Genomic DNA, 22,947 nt, shown 5'->3' with positions numbered 1-22,947 from the left:
TTACTTTTTCTATAGTCTTTCCACCAGTGAACAGAAGAGCCCTTCCTCCAACCAACTTTGAACAGAGAGCTGTCACTGGGTGAAATTATTATTTTAAGACATAGAGAATCTTTAGAGTCATAGAATTTTTCCACCCCATGTAGTATTTGTGGATCTAGTGTTCCATCAAAATGATGGTGCCAGTATGATGAGGTCTACTTATTCTAATGAAGATTTTATATTTTTCAAAAGGCATCCTGTCCTTTTCTTGAATAATTCTTTCATAATTTCCTTGTTTTGTTGAACTCATTCCATTTCTGTTGTATCTGCCATTTCGTCCTGAATTTGTACAGTGAGGCAACAAAATTGTAGGTGTCTACTCTTTTATATGACTGTTTTAGACATATGACAGCAGTTACATTTTCTCTTCCTTACCTTTTTTTCTTTTAAATATAAAACTCTTTCAGTTTTCCTCTATGTTGACATTAATCCATTATCAACTTTGCATACAGTTGTTCAGTGCTCCATAGATATACCAGTATTGACTTGTAGAATGCTTTCATCATCTTGTCTTAAAGGATATTACTTTCAGCTACTTTGCCAGTCTGTAAACGGTTAACCTAATAATCTCACGGGAAAATGAATTAAGACTATTTTGTCATGACTTTGTTTAGTGAATCCTGTTCTTTTTTGTTGTTACATTACCATGTGTGAATTTTAAGCTTACAGTTAAGTAGTTTTCACAATCCATCATTTTTATCTTTTTTGTTTTCTTTTTTAAAATAAGGGAATTTTGCCTTTCTCTGGCACTTGTGTTTTTCTTCATTATTTCTCAGAGATAGTAGTGATTATACTTAAAATTCTTGCCTGTTTAATAGAAAATGGTATCTCAGTATTTAACTACATTTTGTATTACAACTGAGGTTACATTTTTTTTCATATACTTGGAGGCCTCTTACTCTTTTCTTGTGAGAATTACCAAGTTTTAATTTGATGAAGCTATTTTTTTTATTTATAAGAAAATTTATAATGAGATTAAAAACATTTTTACAGATGTTTTAAGTGTTCAGGTAGGCAAATCTATTCATCTTTTTACATAGGAATCTTCCTTTGGTGTTAGACTGCTTAGAAAGGCAGTCCCTAAGACATGATTGAACCTCCCATGTTTTTGAACTTTTTTTTTCATTTTTAGCCTCACTGGTTTTTATAGAATGTTATTTGGATAAGATGTCTCTTTTCTCTGTATTTGATTTACGGACACATATCTAAATATGTCCATATTGCATACTCTAAAATGATATAGCCATTTTCTCCCAAGGGTTCTTGTCATTTCCACATTGTTTACTATTTTAGGTTTTTCCTTCCTATGTTCACTTGATAAATGGTGAAATTTTCATGAGGAAAAATCAAGAATCATTTGTTCTACTTTGAGCTGAATGTAAAATTGAGGAAAGCTCAAGATAAGTGAAGTATTTCACCTATTATGTCTGTTGAGTTACATAATCTATACTGGGAAGGCACTAGGTATATTTTGTATTATCTTGGTTGTGTGTTTCTTTTGTTCCTCTACGTATGGCTACAGTTGTTAGAATGATGTTAGATGTTAGAATGACTGTGACATGATAAAATCGGTAAATATAAATTTATATCCTCGTAACCAGGAATACTGTTAATTCCAGATAGGAAAATCCGGTTTAGCAGCTGCATTTGTTTAAAGAAAAAAAATTGTTTTTTCTTAACCAGTGGCTCTTTCCTGCTTTATTTTTTGACCACGTTTAGGTTTTAAATGTATATATTACTCCAATAAGAAAACAATGATGTCAAAAATCCATTTGTTTTAGTTAAAAACACAAAACAAAAACCTATTGTAGGTGAATGAATGTCCCCCTGTTGGGCAAAACTCTATCCCCACTTGTTAGCAACTTGTAGTTAAACTCACAGTGAAGACTTTTAAATACTTGCTGTTTCTAATCTGTGGCAGTAACAGATTTCAAACCATTTTGCTCTTCATTGGAATGGTTACTCAAAGTGAGACATTTTGCCAAGTTTCATACTTGCTCTCTTATTTTCTGTTTGGCACTGTTTGAGTATGCATTCATTCATTCATTAATTGTCTAATGTGTGTCAAATACTCTTAGGTTTTAGGAGACAAAAAGAAATCTAACAAAGTTTAATCAACCCACTCTCATTACCTTGTATTTAAAAGGGAAATGGAGCTCCCAGACGGCTGGGTCAGTTAAACATCCAACTTTGGGCTCAGGTCATGATCTCGTGGTTTGTGAGATCGAGCCCACATCTGGCTGTCTGCTGTCAGCACAGAGCCTGCTTTAGATCCTCTGTCTCCTTAGCTTTTGCCCCTCCCTGCTCGCTCGCAAGCTCTCTCTCTTTCAAACATAAATAAACATTAAAAAAAAAAAAAGGGATGAGGTGCCTGGGTGGCTCAGTTGGTTAAGTGTCCAGGTTCAGGTCATGATCTCATGGTTCATGAGTTTGAGCCCCGCACTGGACTCTGTGCTGACAGCTCAGACCCTGGATCTTGCTTTGGATTCTGTGTTCCCCTGTATGCCCTTTCCCCGCCCACTCTCTTTCTCTCTCTCAAAAATAAGTAAACGTTAAAAAAGCAGAAATAGACAAGCAAATTATGTTTGGTATAGTGAATAGTATTATGACTAATTTGGGAGAGCACATACATTTTATATACTGAGAGATATCTATAATATATTGATATGGGAAATAAGTAAGATAATGCATTTTATTAGTAAAATAAAGGATAAATTTCTGTTCTAATAATATTTGAGATTAATAAAAACATTTTAGATATTTCAGTTGTCAGCTTATAAACATAAATGACTATAGATTTAGAAATTGCTCTGAGTGTTCACTTGAATATTTAATATTTAATACATTAAATTGTTCAGCTTTATATATACACGTTTGCACACATATATACACATACATAATGGCTGTAAATTTGTTTAAGGAAATTAAAATCAGCGTGTTTTCTAAGGATCAGGCTATCAATTTGCCATGAAAATGTAAAGTAAGCTATTAAATATACAGTGGTACCTAACTGTAACCTTACACACATCTAATTAATTATAGCATGTGAGGAATAAATAGGTTCACATTTCAAGTAGTTTTAATTAAGTTATAAGTGACCTTGGTTTTAGCTCTGTGTTAGATTAAGTACCTGTAAATAATGAATATTAGTTATTCTGAAAACATAATTAATCTAATTCTCTGCAATGCAACAACAATTTGCGTAATACATTTTTCTTGAGAGAAAAATAAATTCTAAATAAATGCTGTCCTAATTTTCATGGCCTTTTTTATGTATTTAAGATTTTATTTTGGAGTGTATGAATATTTAATAATCTTTTATGCCACAAACTAAGAATAATTTACAGTGTTATTAACACACTCTGCTTTATGTAATTATTCTAATACTCAATTCCACATGGACTGTTAATTCAAAGCTTTTTTCAGTTGCTTCACTTTTAACATTTTGTTTTATCATATTTCATTATTCTTAGTTTTTAATATGCACACCTTTTTCATTTGACATACAAATCTAAAATAGCTTATTATCTCAAAAGAAGATGTTCTCTAAATTAAATATAGTTTTTCTTTAGATACTGTACTTACTATAATATATAATGTATGCTGTTTAGTACATACAGTGGAGATGCAGATACATCCTTAATTTTTAAAATGAGAGTATAATTAAGAAAGAAAACACCTGGATTTACTTTCATTTATGAGAATGTGAATGCCTCCTTTTTTTCTTGAGGCTTTATTACATGGGCACTGGTGCATTATATGGTTTTTCCCATCCTCCTGGTATGTTTAGAATCCCAGTCTGACTAGAGGATTTGTAAATTATGCTGTTTTAATACCTTACTTCATAAAATAAACTTCTGGAGCTTTCTTTTTCTGTTTGCAAACAGTTTCTATAAGAAATGATTATCTCTTTCTCTGGCCTGTTGTCTTTTTGGAGGGCAGACTTTAATTAGCAATTCACATTTTACAGTAGTTGGCTTATTCAGATTTTTTATTAGTTAAATCAAGTTTAAAAATTATATATATATTTTATGGAACTAGCCATTTTATGTGAGTACTCAAGCTTTTAGCTCTAAAGTTATTTATAATGTCTTTCATTTAAAAAAAAAAGATGTTTACATTGGTTTTTAGTTGTATTGTCCCTTTCTTTCTATCTGCCTTTTCTCTATTTTCTCTTTATTATTAGGGGAATGTTAGTTTTGTTTTCAGAGAACCACTCTTGGGTTTGTTGTTCTTCTCTTTATTTTTCTCCCCACATATGCTTTGTCTTTTATCAATATAGCATGTATTAGTTTTAAACAATAAGAGGTGTCAGTTTTCCAACCTTTAGATACATGAGGGTTGGGACAAGCTCCGTGACTTTCTAGTTACACCCAGTTATAACAGATGTATTTGTTTCACAATGGAAATGGGTTTCTTTAAAATTTATAATCTGTTTACAGCTACTTGTTTTCTTATGCTATCAGTAACAATCATGATAATATTTGAAACATTCTAAAAATATAAGGTGATCTCAAGGACATTTTATTGTATTTGAACAGTGAGAGATCCCAGTGAAAAATTCCAAAAGAGATGTGTATTTTATAACCTGATGACTAATGCTGATAGAAAATGATCTCATATTGATCTTTTTATTACTTGTTTTCTTCACAAAGATTCGTTTATATATGTAAGGCATTTTTAAAAGGTAGTTTTCGTTTAAACCACAAGTAGGATAATCATTCAACTTTGCAAATATTTATCAACATTAAGAGAATAGTCACTTTGATAATAGGCATATAATTCTTTTTTTTTCCTTGAATCCTATATCATCTTTTAAAAAAAAATAATGGACTTTTTAAAGACCAAGTTTTAAGCTTACAGAAAAATTAAGCAAAAAGAATAGAACATCAATATACCCTCTTTTGTTTCATAAATTCTTTTTAATGGAAGCATCTGCTCTGTTGATCTCGGAGCTTCATAGTATTACTTATTGTAAAGTCCTCGTCACATTTAAGGTCTTCTGGAATGACTTTAAGTTCCTTGTTGATTTTGTTGCCTATTGTTTTTAGGATAAAATTTCTTCATATGTTTTGGAATTTTAAATCTTATGCTGATGCCAATTTATAATTTCTCTGCCTGTATCCCCCCTACTCCCTGTCTTAAGATTTTTGCAGTAGCTGTGGCCCCGAGTGCCGTTTTGGTAGTAGTTATTTTCAGCCCCTCTCATGAACAGCACAGCCCTATTCCCTTGTGCTGGCTTCAGCTAAGCCTAGCTTCCATGTTGCATGGGGCATTTCTCATTTAGACTATCCCAGGGAGCCAAACTCCTGGCCATGCTGTCCAGAACTGGAACCCAGCTTGTTACGTCATCTCTTCCTAATGTTTTGCCTTTTTTGCTTAATGTTTGGCCCAAGGAGATATTTTTCTTGCTTTTAAGTTTGAAATGTGTCTTTTCTGTTTTTCTGTTTTACCAGAAGAGGCGCTTTAAAGCATGAATTTTGTGTCACTGTTTCTTATTCATCTTAATTGCTAATACTTGTTCTTTCAGAAGGTAGTCTCCTTCCTATCTTAAGCATGAAGGAGAAGAGATTTTTTTCAAGGTAATTTTAAGAAGAAGTTTAAAAGTAAAATCTATTTTAGTGTATGTAGCGTTTTTGTTGTTGTTTTTTTTTTTTTTGTTTTGTTTTTTTTTAAAGGAGAAATAACTTGTTATCCTTATAGGATCATCATATTTTTTATTGTGGCAAACTATTTAAGGGTTTAGCTATTTAAGAACAATATACAAATTGAAAACAGTAGAGTAACTAAATTCAGTGACCAATAAAAACTTATTCAATTGTTATTTCTATTTAGGGTTAAAGTTGAAATGTTGATTTCGCTCAAGGTAAAGGAAAATTGATCATCATTGTTATGTTGTTTTAATAAGAATAACAACTATATATATAGCCTGTATAAGTATTATGATGATTCTGGGAAAAAACAAAAACCCCAAGCCAGGAACACACTGCTTATATTATTGTAAATATTTGCTCTATTTTACTACTTTTAGCCCTGTCTCTAGTTTTATATGAGTAGTGGTTCTCTTATCTTTGTTGCTTATGCATTTTGTATATCAGTTGATACATAGAAAAAGTTATGTGTGATATACTATTCTTGGGGATTGAACTTCTATGTAGAGAATTTAGTGCCTTGCAAATCCCTGAAACAGAAAGGACCCCTAATCAATGTTGTGATTTTTATTGTCTGTACCAATAAGGAAGAGGCTAAACATTGTTTGCATATTACCAGCCTATATGAAATGTAATAAATAATTTTCATACAAATATTAAATGTGTATATGAACAATCATAGGTATTGCTTTCTATGAAAAATGTTCCTTTTCTCTTGATACACAAAGAAATAAGCTTACTTAAAGAGTAATATTTCACCCAGTTCCTCCATTTTATAAATCTGGTCATTTAGAGGCTCAAACAAATTTTTAATTTCTGTGGGTTAGCTGCTGTTCTCTTTTGTAACTAGCTGCTGTTCTCTTTCATAAAAGGCTACATATTGTATGATTGTAACTATATGACATACTGGAAAAAGGGAAACTCTGAAGATAGCCAGATCAGTGGTTGCTAGGGGTTGGGAAGGGAGAAAGAGATGAATTGGTGGAGCACGGGGAAGTGGATCTATTCTGTATGAAACTATTAATGGTAGAAATGTCATATAGTCATTATGCATTTGCTAAAACTTGTAAAATGTACAACACAAATATAAACTGATGTAAAACCATGGACTTTAAAAAATCTAATTTGGTAGTCAATATGATACAACTAGACATAAATTATGGTATGTAAATACAGTCTATCTAGCACTCACCTGACCATTTTACAGTAGAATCAAAATATCTTCTAAGCCAGTGCTTTCTTTTTGCAATGATTGAAATATTCTGTTTGCTCTCCAACGTGGTAGCCACTCGTCACTTGTGGCTGTTGAGTCTCTTGAAGTATGGCTAATAGGACTGATAAATTGTATTTTAAATTTATAATTATTTAGAATGTAAAGATACGATGTGGGATGCCTGGGTGATTCAGTCGGCTAAGCATTGGACTTCAGCTCAGGTCATGATCTCATGGTTATTGGGTTCAAACCCTGCATCAGGCTCTGTGCTGGCAGCTCGGAGCCTGGAGTCTGCTTCAGATTTTGTATCTCCTTCTCTCTCTGCCCCTCACCCACTCATGCTTGCTCTCTCTCTCTCAAAAATAAATAAACATTAAAAAATTAAAAAAAAAAGATATCATGTGGTTAGTGGCTACAATATTAGGGAAGTATCTAAACTAGACAAACAAGATAGAGAAATGTCAGTGATTAATACAGTTAGGTGGCATTAATAGTTTATTGAAAACCTTTATCATAAATATTGGTCCATTAACAATTTGGGATCAGTTCTTTATTTCTTTTTCTTATTCTTTATTCTTTTTACATTTGCCCTATCCTCAGCACTTTAATTGATAATTTGCATAAAGGCATAGTTTTAATTGAACTTAGGTTCAGGGTAGTGTTTACTGATATGACAGATGCCCAAATATGGATTTACAAAGCTATCAAAAGACTAAAAAGAAGAAGCAGGAAGAAAGTGAACTTTATAAGCAATCCATTTGAATTCTGCCTTTACTAATTATAAAAAATACAGGATATGGAAAGCTTGGACTACTAGGAATTCATGTGGTAAAAACCTAAAACCAAATGTTTTGGCTACACATTCAGTTTGAGTTAATAGTGTGATGTTGTGACTGACTTCGGCTATGTTCAGAAAAGTTGAACATCTAGTTCAAAATTCTTGTAATCTCTGTGATCTGCCCTGATAAAATTATATTTGAAATATTATGTTCAGTTTTGGTTTATGATGCTGTTTTTTTTAAAGTTTCAATAAAAGGTACGTTTGTAAAGGAACGTGGATAAAGAATTATGTAGAAACCAAGTTATATGACTAATAGTAAGGAATTGATGTATATTTACCTGGGAAAGAAAGGACCTGTGGGTAAAATGTGACTAGTACTTTGCTTTATCTTTAGATATTTGAAAGGCTGTCTTATAGAATGTTACTAAGATCATTCTCTGTAACCCAGAGAACACAGCTAGAATGATAGATGAAAGAATAGAGAGGCTGATTGGGCTCAATATAAGAAAAGATTTTTTTTTTAATTTTTTTTTTTAACGTTTTTATTTATTTTTGAGACAGAGAGAGACAGAGCATGAACGGGGGAGGGTCAGAGAGAGAGGGAGACACAGAATCTGAAACAGGCTCCAGGCTCTGAGCTATCAGCACAGAGCCCGACACGGGGCTTGAACTCACAGACCGCAAGATCATGACCTGAGCCAAAGTCGGACGCTCAACCGACTGAGCCACCCAGGCGCCCCAGAAAAGATTTTTTGATAGTGTGTTTGCTAGCAGTGGCATGAATTATCTTATAAGATAGTTTGTTGCTGGCAGATGTATGCTGGATGTTCATCAGCTAGGAAATAATTGTCAGTTAACAGCAATTAGTATTGAGCGTTTATTGCCAAATACCGTGCTGATTTCTTTTAACAGATGAGAAAGCTAACGCTCAGGAGCTTAAGAAAGTTGCCAGTAGTCCTATAGCTAGGAATTGACAAAACTGATAACTAAAGTTAGTTCTCTCTGAATGTAAGCCCATGTTCTCAACTGTCCTCCTATTCTTCTTCCCATTACTAATCATTGCTTTTACGAGAGCTTTGTTTAGTTATCCTCTAATGTCCCTTCCAAATGCGTAGATGACCACATTGTAGTTTTTTGAAAAAGTGTATGTAAAAGATGACTATGAGGAAGAATGATCTGGCTCTAATATGTAGCAGATTGAAGTAGAGACCTACTGGTCGTTGGCAGGAAGATTAAGGAAGCTGTGATCTGACCAATTATTGATTGAAGCATTGTTTCAAACTTAATGCTGTTTTTTACAGAGCACCACAATATATTGTGTTTAACTTCACAATTGAACCAAGAACAGTTTCACAGTAGAAATTAAAGTTAGGATATGTGTATGCACATATTACAATCATGAGCATACTTTCTTAAAAACATGTTGACATAAATATGCATATCAGATGTTTTTAATATTTGTTGTGTTCATTTATTTCTTAACAGTAGTTGATTTTTAGATATGTTTGTAGTGTTTTCATTTAATTATTTTCTATTATGATTGTTTTTAAGTGATAAATACATCAGTGTTGTATATAATTAGCAAAAATTTATTAAATACTTCTTCAGATACAGGGAAAATATATGCTTTAATTTTTTTTAATGTTTATTTATTTTGAGAGAGAGAGAGAGAGAGAGAGAGAGAGAGAGAATACAAGCAGGGGAGGCAGAGAGGGAGAGAGAGAGAATCCCAAACAGGCTCTGAGATGCCAATGAAGAGCCCAATGCGGGGCTCGATCTCACAAACCGCGAGATCATGACCTGAATTTAAACCAAGAGTTGGATGCTTAACGGACTGAGCCACCCAGGCGTCCTGAAAATATATGCTTTATTTGTAAAGCACTTCATACCTTGCTTGGGACACAAATAGTATACAAGTGTTAGGTATTGTTATCAATATTATTGTGATTCAAATTATTTTTATACTTTTATTTCTCTCTTTATGATTCATTTATTTTAATAATATTAAACACCTAACATTAACTATATGGAAGGCATTGTGTCAAAAACATTTACATGTATTATTTTTTTCACATCACAGCCCTGCAAAGGATGGGAGTGTACTCTTATTCCTGCTATACAAATGAGAACATAGGAAGCTCAGAGAGGATGTCTGAGGTCCTAAAACTCTTGAGCATTAGGCTAAAGATTTGAGGCCTGGCTGACTTTCTCCTATGCTAAACTGCTATGTTAGACTAGCATTCATAAATTTTTAGATTATTAAATTAAACTGACTGACAAGGAATAATATGAAATAATGATGGGGTTGCTAATTTAGAATGCACTTAAAAAAGTTGTAAAAAATGAGCAGTGATGGTATCAGTGGATTATACATATTTTGTATTCCTTGAGTTCTATAAAACACCAGCAATTTTCAGAAACACCATTCATTTAATAACCTTTTCAGAGAAAGTATTATGAAACATAGGTAGTAATTAAGACATACCTAGATTAGAAAACTGTTACATTGTGAAAAACTTTCATAACAGAATGATACTTTAAAGCACTGGTCTCCAAACTTTTTTGATCATACCTTCTAATAATCACTTTTAATAATGCATCCTTGATGTAAATGTAGTTATTTAATTTAAAGTATATACATATACTATTCTGCCTTATGTTCAACATAAAACATACATAGAAATGGAGAGTTAAAAAGGATGCTGCTTTAGAAGTTATATTTAACTTTATTAATGGTATTAAAATTCTAGTCAGAGCAATATGATTGAGTATGCATCAGTATTTTTTTTTATCATAGTTTAGCACTTGTGACATTTTGAAATTCTGGTTCTATGTGCATTTCAATTCAGTACTCCATTTTTAGAACAATGGAGAGCCACTGGAGAGTTTGTTGGCAAGGGGTAGAGGGGAGGTAGCATGTATTAGTCAGACCTACATTTCATATAATTTACTGTGGTTGCTATGTGGAGAATGGATTGGAGTGTTTTGGATAGATGTGCAAAAACCATTTAGGAAGTCTTTTGAGTGGTACAGGCAGTAAAGGTTTGGGAGCTTAAAAATAGATAAGCATAAAGACTTGAAATCTGTTTAGTGGTTGAGATCAAGAGGACTTGATAGTGGATTGGATGACAGAAGTGGTGTGGGTGTTGTGGGGTAAAGAGGTGGTTATGGATGCATTTTAGCCTTTCACTTATATAACTGGAGGGATGGCAGTAATACCATTCATGGAAATAGTGAACACTTAGAAAAGGGTGAAGAGGGTAGAAAACCAAACATAGTTTTGGACATGTAGAATTGTGAGAGGTCTTGAGACCTCCAAGTGGAGATGATAACTGGGCAATTAGATATAATTTTATACATCCTTCCCAGAACTGTAGTCTGTGCACAGAGTTCTGGGAAGGATATATAAAATTAAGAGTTTTTAGCATATGTTTGCTAAGGAATGTAAGGGCTTAGATGTGAACAGCTAAGGAGAGAATATGGAGTGAAAGTGAGAGAAAGCCTAGGATTAAGCCTTAAGAAACTCCAACATTTGATAGGCAAAGTGGGCCTGAAATGGAGATAGGAAGGTAGCTCTAAGTGGTAGGACACATCAAAAGAGTGATGTATCAAGGGTATCAAAGGAAAAGTGTGTTTAAAGAAGTATAAGGAGTATTTAGCAGTGTGGAATGATAAGGAAGATGGGGTCAAAATAAAATTCACTTTCTTCATCAAATCTATGAATTAGTATTCTTCAAACAGAATGGAAAATAGAGGTGCCTGGGTGGTTCAGTCAGTTAAGCATCTGACTGTGTTTTGGTTAAGGTCATGAATTCGAGGTTTGTGAGTATGGGCCCTGCATTGGCCTCTGTGCTGGCATCACAGAGCCTGCTTGAGATTGTTTCTCTCCTCTTTCTGCTCCTCCCCTACTCATTTTGCTATTGAAAAAGTTTGCATAGATATATCTTATTTTTATTTGTTTTTCATGTTCTACAATATTTTTTTGATTGTGACCTTAAAAAGTATGACTCAAATTGAACTCAGCACTCTAAAAATGGTTTAATCAATGTAATAGCCTTTGAGTTGCTAAATGGGATTTTTTAAAGTAATGTCTAGGCCCTACGTAAGGCTCAAACTAATGAACTGCTGGAGATCAAGAGTTGCGTGCTTAACCAACTGAGCCAGCCAGGAGCCCCACTAAATGAGATTTTTGAAATATTACTATTAATACATAAATTTTTCCCAGCCTTCATTACATTTTTTATTCATACTGACCTTACAAGTAACCACCCCCTCACCCATCCTTTCAGGATTTTTCTTAGGAATTTATTTGTAGGACCAGGTTTACCCATCTTACAGAAATTCACATGAGTTTTTGTTGTTGTTGTTTTGTTTTTTACCCTAATTGTGGGGTTTTATATTTACCTCCGTTACTTCCCCTTAGGTCCTGCCAGATATATCAGACAATTTAGAAAATTTATAATCTTGATTCTACCATGCAACTTATTAACACGTTAGCAAATTTGATTTAATGTCTTCACTTTATATATCATTGATAAAATTTTGAAAAGGACAGAGACATGGCCCATCCTTGTAGAAAAACGTTAGTGGCTTAACTCGGTATTGAGATTAATCCCATAATCTACTTAACCATGTTGTTATACAAAAAGATAGTTCGCTCACATCAAGATACCATGTCTACTCTGTATCCCTGAATCATTTTTCAGAATGTGCATTGACTATTTGATATGTAGAATGGTTGATCTTTCTTTTGAAAGGTCTTTTAGAACTCCAAATAGACTTAGTTTTGACTTTTGATGAATTCTTTAATATTGACTATATAGAAACAGAATGGAACTGACAAACCTTTTATAAATAATAAAATTTTATTTGCTTTCAAGCAATTAGCAACTAAATAATTGTTCTTTTTTGGTTTTTGTTTTTATTTACCTGAGAAGCAGAGTTCAGACAGGATATTGACATGACCAAAGTTGTATTTTAAACGAAAATAATATTTTTTTCTCTAAATCTTTTGAGTAAACTGATAGTCCAAGGATGTTTATCATATTTATTCTGTGGTTTCACAGACACTCAGCAAATCTTTGCATATAGCAGTTTGAGAACAAATTTATAGTTCTAATTTAAGCTCATTCTCTCTCAATTTTCATAGGTTTTATAGTATAATTTTCCATGGTATATTATTCAAACATTTATCATTATCTTTTGCTTTATAATGTACCATTTGTGATTCACTTGATACTGTGTTGAGAATATAACATCCATTGTACCATTGTTCCTTTTGGAACAAAAATGATATTCAGAATATGGGATAAAGTGGGAATTACTTTTTCTGAGAGATTAACAAGCTATATTTATCTGTTAAAAGTATTATAAGAAACAAGGAAGTAATACCATTTTAAAGTTAGTGTGTACATACTCTGAAATAATTTTTTTTGACACTTAGGAATGTAGACTCTTGGTTGATTTTTTAACTTTTTCCATTCTATTTGATTTTGATAAAGAACTACTTCAATTTAATAATTTAATTTAATGAAAATGGATTTATAAAACAATGAGAATTCTAAGAGAAACTTTATCTATTAAAATACCTTATAATAATAATACATTGATTATAATGTGTTTTAAAAATGTTTATTTCGAGAGAGAGGGAGAAAGAGTGTGTATGTGTGTGAGAGCAGGGGAGGGGCAGAGAGAGAGGGAGAGAGAGAATCTGAAGCAGGCTCTATGCTGTCAGCACAGAACCCAATGCTGAGCTCCATCTCATGAACTGTGAGATCACAACCTGAGCCAAAATCAAGAGTTGGACACTTGTAACCAACTGAGCCACCCAGGCACCCCAATAATGGCTTTAACAACCTCTATCAGGGCTTTAACAACCTCTATTACTCTTGTGGTCTCCTTTAAATTTCATATCTTTAATTTATAGCCAGGGTAGTGAAACTTTCTTTCTTTTCTTTCCTTTTTTTCTTTTTTTTTTACTTTTCTTTCGTTTCTTTCTAAACTTTGTAGTTGATGTCTGTTTCTGTACTCATGGCTAACTTTTCCCTCCCTCTTTGTTTTGCAATTTGATAGCTTCTGGAACTTGTGTCAGTGCATAGAGCAGTGATCCAGACAGCTGTACCTTTACAAATAGTCATGCTCAGTGCCAAATTAGTTTGTAGTGCAAATCTTGAATGAGAACTGCACCTGCTCTCACTGTGGATGAAAATGGCAAATGTTAGGGAAAGCATAATTTGGGGATTACTTTAAATTTGGTAACAGCTGATCTCAGAATTCTACTGGGGATTCTTCATCTTGGAAGTCATGGAAGTCCTACTCTTCAGAGCAAAACAGCTCTTTTGCTAGGTCTTAGGTATGTTATTTTTAAGAAATAATGGGCTTGAAAGAGAGAGAGAAAGAAAGAAAGAGAAAAAGAAAGAAAAGAAAAGAAAAGAAAAGAAGAGAAAATGGCTCTGTGCTGTGGTGATCCTCCCCCTGAGATGTTACATTACAAGTTGTCTTCCAAATATACCGATGTTTTCCTAAAATTATGGTGAACTAAAAAGTTGTGAATCTCTAATTTATCATGTGTGAATATTGTATTTCAGATTAAGTAAACTTGAAGTAGCTTAGAATATGTGTAAGGATAACTCTACCATGATAATTTATCTTCTTATGGAAGAAATGGTCTCAATTTAAGAATTAACATTCTTGGAGTGCCTGGGAGGCTCAGTCGGTTAAGTGTCCGACTTTTGATTTCAGCTCAGGTCATGGTCTCACAGGTCATGAGTTCAAGCCCTGCATGGGGCTCTTCGCTGACAGCGTGGAGGCTGCTTGGGATTCTCGGCCTCCCTCTCTCTCTGGCCCTCCCTGGTTTGTGCTCTCTCTAAAAATAAATAAATAAATAAATAATAAATAAGTAAAACATTAAAAAAATAACACATTCTTTGAGAGTTGATAGACTATGAAAGACATTTCATGCTGTATATAGAGAGCATTTCTTACTATAGTTTGTTTGGAGTATGGAAGTATCTTTTAATTTGAATTTGTTGGTTTTAAAATATCACTCTTGGGGCGCCTGGGTGGCGCAGTCGGTTAAGCGTCCGACTTCAGCCAGGTCACGATCTCGCGGTCTGTGAGTTCGAGCCCCGCGTCAGGCTCTGGGCTGATGGCTCGGAGCCTGGAGCCTGTTTCCGATTCTGTGTCTCCCTCTCTCTCTGCCCCTCCCCCGTTCATGCTCTGTCTCTCTCTGTCCCAAAAAAATAAATAAAAAACGTTGAAAAAAAAAAAATTAAAATATCACTCTTAACATTAAGCATGGGGCTTAAATTGAACTAACAGCAATTGAGAACATTCACTTAATATTTTAATAAGGAAATTGCATTCAGTCTTTATCTTTCAACCATAAGCAATTTTTTCTGGCTACTTTTAGTATTTAGTTTAAGCCATTTTGGTTTATAATTCAATGAAATATCTTCATTGATATATAATTCACATACCATGCAATTCATCCATTTAAAGTATATAAATCAGTGGTTTTTAGTATATTCATTGATATGTTCAGCCATCACCACAGTCATGTTAGAGCATTTTCCTTATCTCAAAAAGAAATCCTAAGCCTTTAGCTTCTCTCCTCCTCCTCCCTCCCACCTTCTTCTCAGGCTCTAAAGAACCACTAATCTACTTTCTGTCTCTAGAGATTTCTCTCTTCTGGACATTTCATGTAAATGGAATCATGTGTATGTGGTCTTTTGTGATTGGCTTCTTTCACTTAGCAAAATGTTTTTAAGATTTATCCATGTTGTACACTAATTCGTTCTTTTTTATGGCTTAGTAATATCTGTTGTATGGATATACCACATTTTGTATATCCATGCTTTGGTCGGTGGACATTTGGGTTGTTTCTACCTTTTGGCTATGTGAATAGCCATGTATGTATAAAAGTTTTTGTTACGACAAAACTTTTGTTTGTTTTCAGTTCTTTGGGGGTATATACCTAGGAATGGAATCAATTGGTCATGTTGTAATTCTATATTTAACTTAGGAATCGGAAAAATGTTTTCCATAGTGGCTGTACAATTTTGTATTCCCACAATGTATGGGTTTCCAGTTTTCTCCACATCCTTGCCAACACTTGTTCTTTTCCAGTTTTTTTTTTTTTTTAATGGTTCTTGTGGTTTTAGTTTGCATTTCCCTGATGCATAATGATTTTGAGTATCTTTTCATCTGCTTATTGGTCCTTTTTGTATTTTCCTAGGATAAATTCAGATCTTCTGCTCAGTTTTTAATTGGTTGTATTTTTGTTGGTAGTAAGAGTTCTTTATATACTCTGGGTACAGGTTTCTTACCAGATATATGGTTTACCAATATTTTCTCCCATTCTGCATTTTTCCTTGAAGGGGACAAATTTTGTTTTGCTAAAATCCAAATTATCTGTGTTTTCTTTTGTTGCTCATGCTTTTGGTGTCATATTTAAGAATCCTTTACCAAATCTGAGGCCATAAAGATCTTATTCTGTTTTCCTCTAAGAATTTTATGTTTAGCTCTTACATTTAGAATACTGATCCACTTTGAGTTAATTTTTGTATATCGTATAAGGGTCTGACTTCATTCTGTTGCATATGACTAGCCAGTTGTCTCAGCATCATTCATTGAAAAGTCTCATCTTTCTTCACTGAATGGTTTTATTATGATTTTTGAAAACTTGTTTATTACTTTGAATAGTATTTTAGCAGATCCTTTAGTATTTTCTACATAGACAATCTATGAATAGAAAGTTTTACTTTTTCCTTTTAATCTGAATACCTTATATTTCTTTTTCTTGCCCAATTGCTCTGGTTTGAACCTCCAGCACAGTGTTCAATAGAAGTCACAAGTGCAAACTTTGTTGTCTTGTTTCTATTCTTAGTGGTAAGTATCCAGTGTTTTCACCATTAAGTATGATGTTCACTATGGGTTTTTCGTAGATGCCCTTCATCGGGTGGTAAAAGTACCTATATTCCTACTTTGTTAAGTGTTTTTATCATGAAAGGCTATTGGATTTTTCAAATGCTTTTTCTGCATCTGTTGAGCTGATCATGTGACTTTTGTTTTTTATTGTGTTGATATAATGTAATGCATCAATTGATTGTCTTATGTTGAACTGGTCTTATGTTCCTGATGTAAATATCACTTTGTCATGGTGTGTAATTCCTTTTCTATATTGCTGGATGTGGTTTACTAGTATTTTATTGAGGTTTTTGTGTCTCAACTTCTAAGAGATATTGGTCTGTAGTTTTCTTGTAATATATTTGTCTGGTTTTGGAGTTAGAGTAAGACCTGGGAGATGTTCTGTTTTTTGGAAGAATTTGTGAAGAATTGGCATTAAGTGTTTTGAATGGACTCACCAGTGAAGTCATTTAGACTTCTTTGTGGGTTGTTTTAATTCAGTGTTTCACTTGTTATAGATCTATTCAGATTGTCTGCTATTTGCTAGTTTGTCTTTCTAGGAATTTGTTTATTTCATCTAATCTACCACTGCCAGGGTTTATGATTGTTATTTGCTTGTTTATTGGCTTGGTGACTAGCTGGATATTTTAGTGCAGACAATTCCTCTAAGCCTTACCCCACGGTGTTTTAGCTTCTGATATTGTTCCTCAAGGAGGCACACTTTCGGGTATATCCACAGTCATCCTAGATGAAAGTAGTTTTGGCAGGACGCTCTGCTTTTCTTTCCATGACCTAGCCAGCTATTAAACTTTACTAATTACCAGATAATTGCTCTGGTCACAGAAATGTCGTGGGGCATAAATTGCTCCACAAACTAATAAACTTGTGGCCACTTTGAAGGAATCGGCTCTTCCCCCCCTTGTCCTTCCTTAGTTCTCTTTTGTAACCTGGTTGTTCAATTTGTGACTCTTCTACTTATAGTTAACCACAATCTGTGCTGTTTTTGAGAGGACCCTAAGGCTTCGACTTTCTGCCAAGTTGCACATGAGGCCCATACCTTTGGAAGAGATTGGGACCTTTCTGTTTTATAGCCTAGTTCTTCCCCCAGACAAAATCTTTGAGGCAAACTCTGGAGCTAGGAGTGGGGACAAGGGACAGTTTATCTCTGACTGACACCCTTGCTCTAAGAGCTGAGTGCTGATGGAAGGGGTAGGCAGTAGCCTAAGTCCTTCTTGGCTTGCCTCTCCTGGTGTGGAATTAGTGCCTTATGAGCCAGGGTGAGAGTGATTGGGCCCCGGTATACTCCATGATGTTTAGGCCAAAAGTAGAGGTTCTAGGACTAGGGCCTTGGCCTTATATGTAGATAATGTCAGTTAAATGAACAGCAAAAAGAAAATATTTATTAAATAGTTAGCATTTCACATATACTTAACATAAGTTCCTACTTTAATTATGATTTTGTGTGGAATGAATCTCTGAGAATAGTTAGAATTTGGCTGATATAAAATCTTCACATGTAAAATTAGATATAACATTTCTGGACAGGAGTAAAAAACATCCTGGAACCATACTGGAAGAAATTGAAAGGCTTTCTGGAGCAGTTACTTTGTATAATTATGTGATTGAAAGTCTTTCTTAATCCTAAAACTGGTTCTCTGACTTGAATAAACTTAATCTTTGGCAACTGCTCTGCATGAGATACACATGGAAATTTTTTATAAAAAGTTACATAAAGTACTTTGTGGAACTGTGTTTTAGATTTCAGATTTATTAAGCATTAAAAATTATCAATTAAGGGGTGCCTGGGTGGCTCAGTCGGTTGAGCGTCCAACTTTGGCGCAGGTCATGATCTCACTGTTCATGAGTTTGAGCCCTGCGTTGGGCTCTGTGCTGACAGCTCAGAGCCTGAAACCTGCTTCAGATTCTGTATCTCCCTCTCTCTCTGCCTCTCCCCAACTCGTGCTCTGTCTCTCTCTCTCTCTCTCTCAAAATTAAATAAAATTTTAAAAAGTATTAATTAAACATCAATAAAATAAATTTAATAAAATAAAACAGTTATTAAGCATTAAAAATGTGGTGTGTCATGAATCATTAAAACGTTTTAATGGTTCTTTAACTCTAAAATGATAGCTGTTATGTGTAGTAAGTTGGAAGAAAATTCATACTCTGGACTCTATTTGCCAAAACCAGAACAATATTAAAAAGCAAATTAATTTTGGAATTTCATTTGGTTATACCTAGGAAAGGCAAGTGTAAGGATTTATAATTCTGTGATTTAGTTATATATATGTCATAATTATTTATACACCATATATATCATAATCATGATTACTTTTACAGATTGAATCATGTGCTTTAGTAATTGCATATTAACTTTGTAAACCTGAAAGATATGTAACAATATGAAGAGTTGCTTTTCTTTCCTAAGTTCCTATTTTTTTCCAAGGTATTGTTTGGCTACTTCTTGCTCTAGCAGTTTGGCTTCATACCTCTGTTGAATAAGGTATTAATAACTTGAAAAAGGTGATTTGAGGTAACAGTTGTTTTGATTCTTCTTTTAAGCTATTTGAACTGCTGGGACCTGATGGACTTGAACTTATTGAGAAACTCCTCCAGAACAGAATTACAATTGTGGATAGATTTCTTAATTCTTCAAATGATCATAAGTTGCAGGCTCTTCAAGGTAAGAAAGTGTTCAGTGGTAATTCCAATTTAAAGGAAGATTCATTGGTTAGCAAATCTTTTTAATATAATTATACATTAATATCTTTTGGTCTATTATATAATTTAGCGATAACACTTTTTAAAGTAGATTTTAGATATGGCAGATTATGAAACAAATACCACAATGCCCTAAATAGGCTGTTATGGTAGAGATTCTATTCTGTTTAGGTATGGCAGTTTTTTTTATTTTTTTAATTTTTTATTTTTTGCTGAAGGTTTGAATAGATACATTTTTTTTTTTAAGCAACTGCATTTGATATTAACTGTGGGCCAAGTAGTGTTATAATTTCTTCCCAACTTTTTTATTTTGAAAACTTTCAAACCTAGATAGTACAAGGATAGTACAGTGGACACTTGCATACCTTTGTGTAGATTCGACAGTTAACATTTTGCTTTCTTTCTCTTATTATCCTCTTTACACATGCACTCACTCACATATACATAAACAAACACCTACATTTAACATTTTCGATGAACAGTGGCCTGGAAGTTGCAGACATCATAATATTTCACCTGTAAAATCTTCATCGTACATTTAAGAACAATAGCAGTCTCCTACTAAACTGCAATACAGTTATCATGCTCAGCAAATTGAATATTTATATTGTCATGTATCACATGTATTTAAAAGCCCCAGAAGAATTAGAGTAGTTGAGGAAGCCAAAATAATTTTAAAAAATGCTTTGCTTACTATGATACAACTGATGCTGAACTCAGATTTTAAGTCATAAGCAGGAAACCTGAATTTCGTACTTTTACCCAAATGTTCTTTGCCAGCCTTATATATAGTTTGGAATTTTTAAAAAGTGCCTGGGCATAAAAAATTAGACATCCCTCCCTTCTTCAAATGAATTGGCATTTATCATTTTTTAATGTAAGTTATGTTATCTTTTCCTCACATATATGAGTATGGCACTAAAATGAAGTTATGAAAAGAACCTTGATTTAAATCCAAAATTTCTTGGGACTTTCTTATCCTATACTTTGATTACTGGTAGTTTCCTGGAGTTGTCTTGAGATTTTTAGAAACTTAGAAGAATTGAGTTTAGCCACTTTGTCTTTATGCAGGTTTCGTTGTTCTTTAACTTTATCACTTACAAACTGCCTTGCTCTAAGAAGGCTCTCCCACCTGCTAAATATATTTATCACACATTGTTGGAAACCACCAGAGTTTAAGAGCATTTAAAATGGGTGTCCGCCAGAAAGAAAGGAATGAATGTAAATATCTAGTCTTGCAGTGTAAATTCTGACAATTTATTGTTTATTTTGTCAGCCTCCTAAGTGTTGATATAGGGATACATATTGATCTCACCTGTTAATAGTGCTAATTTACTTAACAGAAAGTTCAAAATGATTCCAGCTTCACCTGTGGTGGTTTTTTTTTTTTTTTTTTTTTTGGAACTATAGGTGATGAGTTAGTGTTGTCTTGCAGTTTAATTATGTTCATTTTTGTATAACATTTATACACAAATTTTATTCTCTTTGGATAACTTTTTAGAAGCAACATAGTTTTGAACCCAAAAACAAATATTAGATTTGAATTATTAAAAAAAAAAATATTTGAACCATCAATCTGCCCAGAAATATTATCTACTTTTCTCATACTGCTTTTACTCTTTTATTCTAAGCTAGATCATTATTATTGCCACTATTTAAGAGTAGTAATTTTACTATAGAAAAGTGGGGTATTAGTAGGCTTTAACTTTGTCTAAGGACTAGTGTAAAGAAGCTGACAAGCAGCATGTTTCAGATTTTTTTTTCAGTAGAGTTTCTCGTGTACATGCCTTAAACAGATATTTTCCTTTATTTGCGGGGAGGGAGGTGGTATGGAAAGGAAATATTCTTGAAGAAAAGATTCTTCAGACTCTTATTACTTTATCAGTGTTCTCATCCATTTGTATCTTCTGATCTAATTTTGTGTTGAGGATCCTTCAAAATTCTTTAAAAACTACCAAATTATATTTGCATTCTTTATTAAGCTACTTTAATATGACCATCACATCCCATCCTTTTCTTTATTCCTCCAAAATCGTGGTCTTAGAAGTTGCTTCTTACTATTTATCATTTTCTAGTTTTCATAATGATTTTTTTAAAACTTTTTAATCCAGATGCGCATCACCCATTTTATCTCTTCTGTTTTTATTATAACCAGGAAATGTAGGTGAGAAGTGGGTGGGTAAAGTGGATTGACTGCTAAGGTAAGGATAGTTGTAAATTAAATTCTATTTTTAGGGCTGATGTGAAGAATGTTTACTCCAGGGTGTGTCATAAAATAAAAATTAAGTTAGCTTATGCTATTGAGGACAGTGTTTTGAGTAGTTACACAAGATCTTTTTGGTCACGATTACATTCTAAAAGGATACAAGCTTCCACATTCTTCTTCAGTAAAATTTTATAGAATTACTGGTAAACTTATTCATTTCATTTCTACTTTTCAGGCTCTAAAGTTAACTGAACCTACCAAGGAAGACTATACATTTAAACTTTTGCTGCTGTATGACTTACTTTGAAAATTACCTATTATGTTCAGTGTTACAGGATTCCAGTATATTTTCTTTGAGGCTTAAAAAAGCTATTAATGAAGCAGACCTGTTTTCTTATTACATTTGTTTAAAATGTTAATTACATTAGCATAGCACTTAGAGTGTCATCCAGGGTATTTAGTTTCACACACAGAATCCTTAACATTCATTTATATAATAAATACATAGTGTTATTCACATGGTATTATTCACATTCTACTTAATACAGCACCCAGTGCTTATCACAAGTTCCCTCCTTTGTACCCATCACTCATCTAGCCCATCTCCACCCACCTCCCTTTGTCAAACCTGTCTGTTCTCTACCATTGAAAGTTAATTGGCTACAAACTTAATCATTATAATAGATGTATAAGACTTTACCAAAAAGTAAAATATATATGACCTAGAAAAAAACATTTTTTCAGAACTGTACTAATATAAAGGAGATCATATCTCATTTCATAGTTTTTTATTTCTCAGTTTCCTTCTTGAGATTTCTAAAACCATTATACAGAGGGATTACTTAATGTGATTGAGAGTTAAAATGATTTATTCAAAATTATGTATTGAGGTAGTGACAAATGACTGAGAATTGTGAAGATTTGACTTAAATGAATTAGAAGGCTATTTCGCTATCTTGATGCTTTTTTAATTCCTTCCTTGTTTGGTGTGGGATCTTGGAGTTTAATAAAATAACTTTGTACTGTGCTCCTTCAGAGTATGGACCAAGTTTAGTTCTTTATTGCTTCCTAGCCTAGCAGCAGTGCCTGGAACTAGTAGGTCCCCAATACAGTAAATGTGTATTGATTTGGATTGCTTTCAGCAACATTCCTGTGATTTCCTTTAGGGCCACAGTGAGCCAGGATACTACTACTTCAAAAGATTTAATTAAACATGGAAGGTTAATCCTGTTGGAAGAAAAAAATTTCCTGAATATTGAGTTGACCAAACCACAGGTTTAAATTGGACCTTGTAGATGAAACATTGAACTTTCATTGACCTGATTGTTAGTGGCTGTAGCCATCTTCCCTTGTTTTGTTTTGTTTTTAACTGTATTTCCACGGAAAGGTGGATCACAGTCTTTATTTGCCTGGTCATCTTCTAAATATA

The 22,947-nt window shown here is 33.4% G+C and overlaps 1 protein-coding gene across 3 annotated transcripts in view; it reads left to right on the top strand.

Annotated features, from left to right (window-relative positions):
• ASCC3 (activating signal cointegrator 1 complex subunit 3) overlaps nt 1-22,947 on the top strand; it is a 357,007-nt gene that overhangs the window by 46,690 nt on the left and 287,370 nt on the right. For all 3 annotated transcript variants that reach the window (XM_060616263.3, XM_060616264.3, XM_060616262.3), the window contains exon 5: nt 19,154-19,274. In XM_060616263.3, coding sequence (XP_060472246.3) covers nt 19,154-19,274 — 121 coding nt within the window. The remainder of the gene's footprint in view (nt 1-19,153; nt 19,275-22,947) is intronic.

Source organism: Panthera onca, chromosome B2 (assembly GCF_046562875.1).
Source record: "Panthera onca isolate mPanOnc1 chromosome B2, mPanOnc1 haplotype 2, whole genome shotgun sequence".
Lineage (NCBI taxonomy): Eukaryota > Metazoa > Chordata > Mammalia > Carnivora > Felidae > Panthera > Panthera onca.
This window is presented reverse-complemented; position numbering and strand designations above follow the sequence as displayed.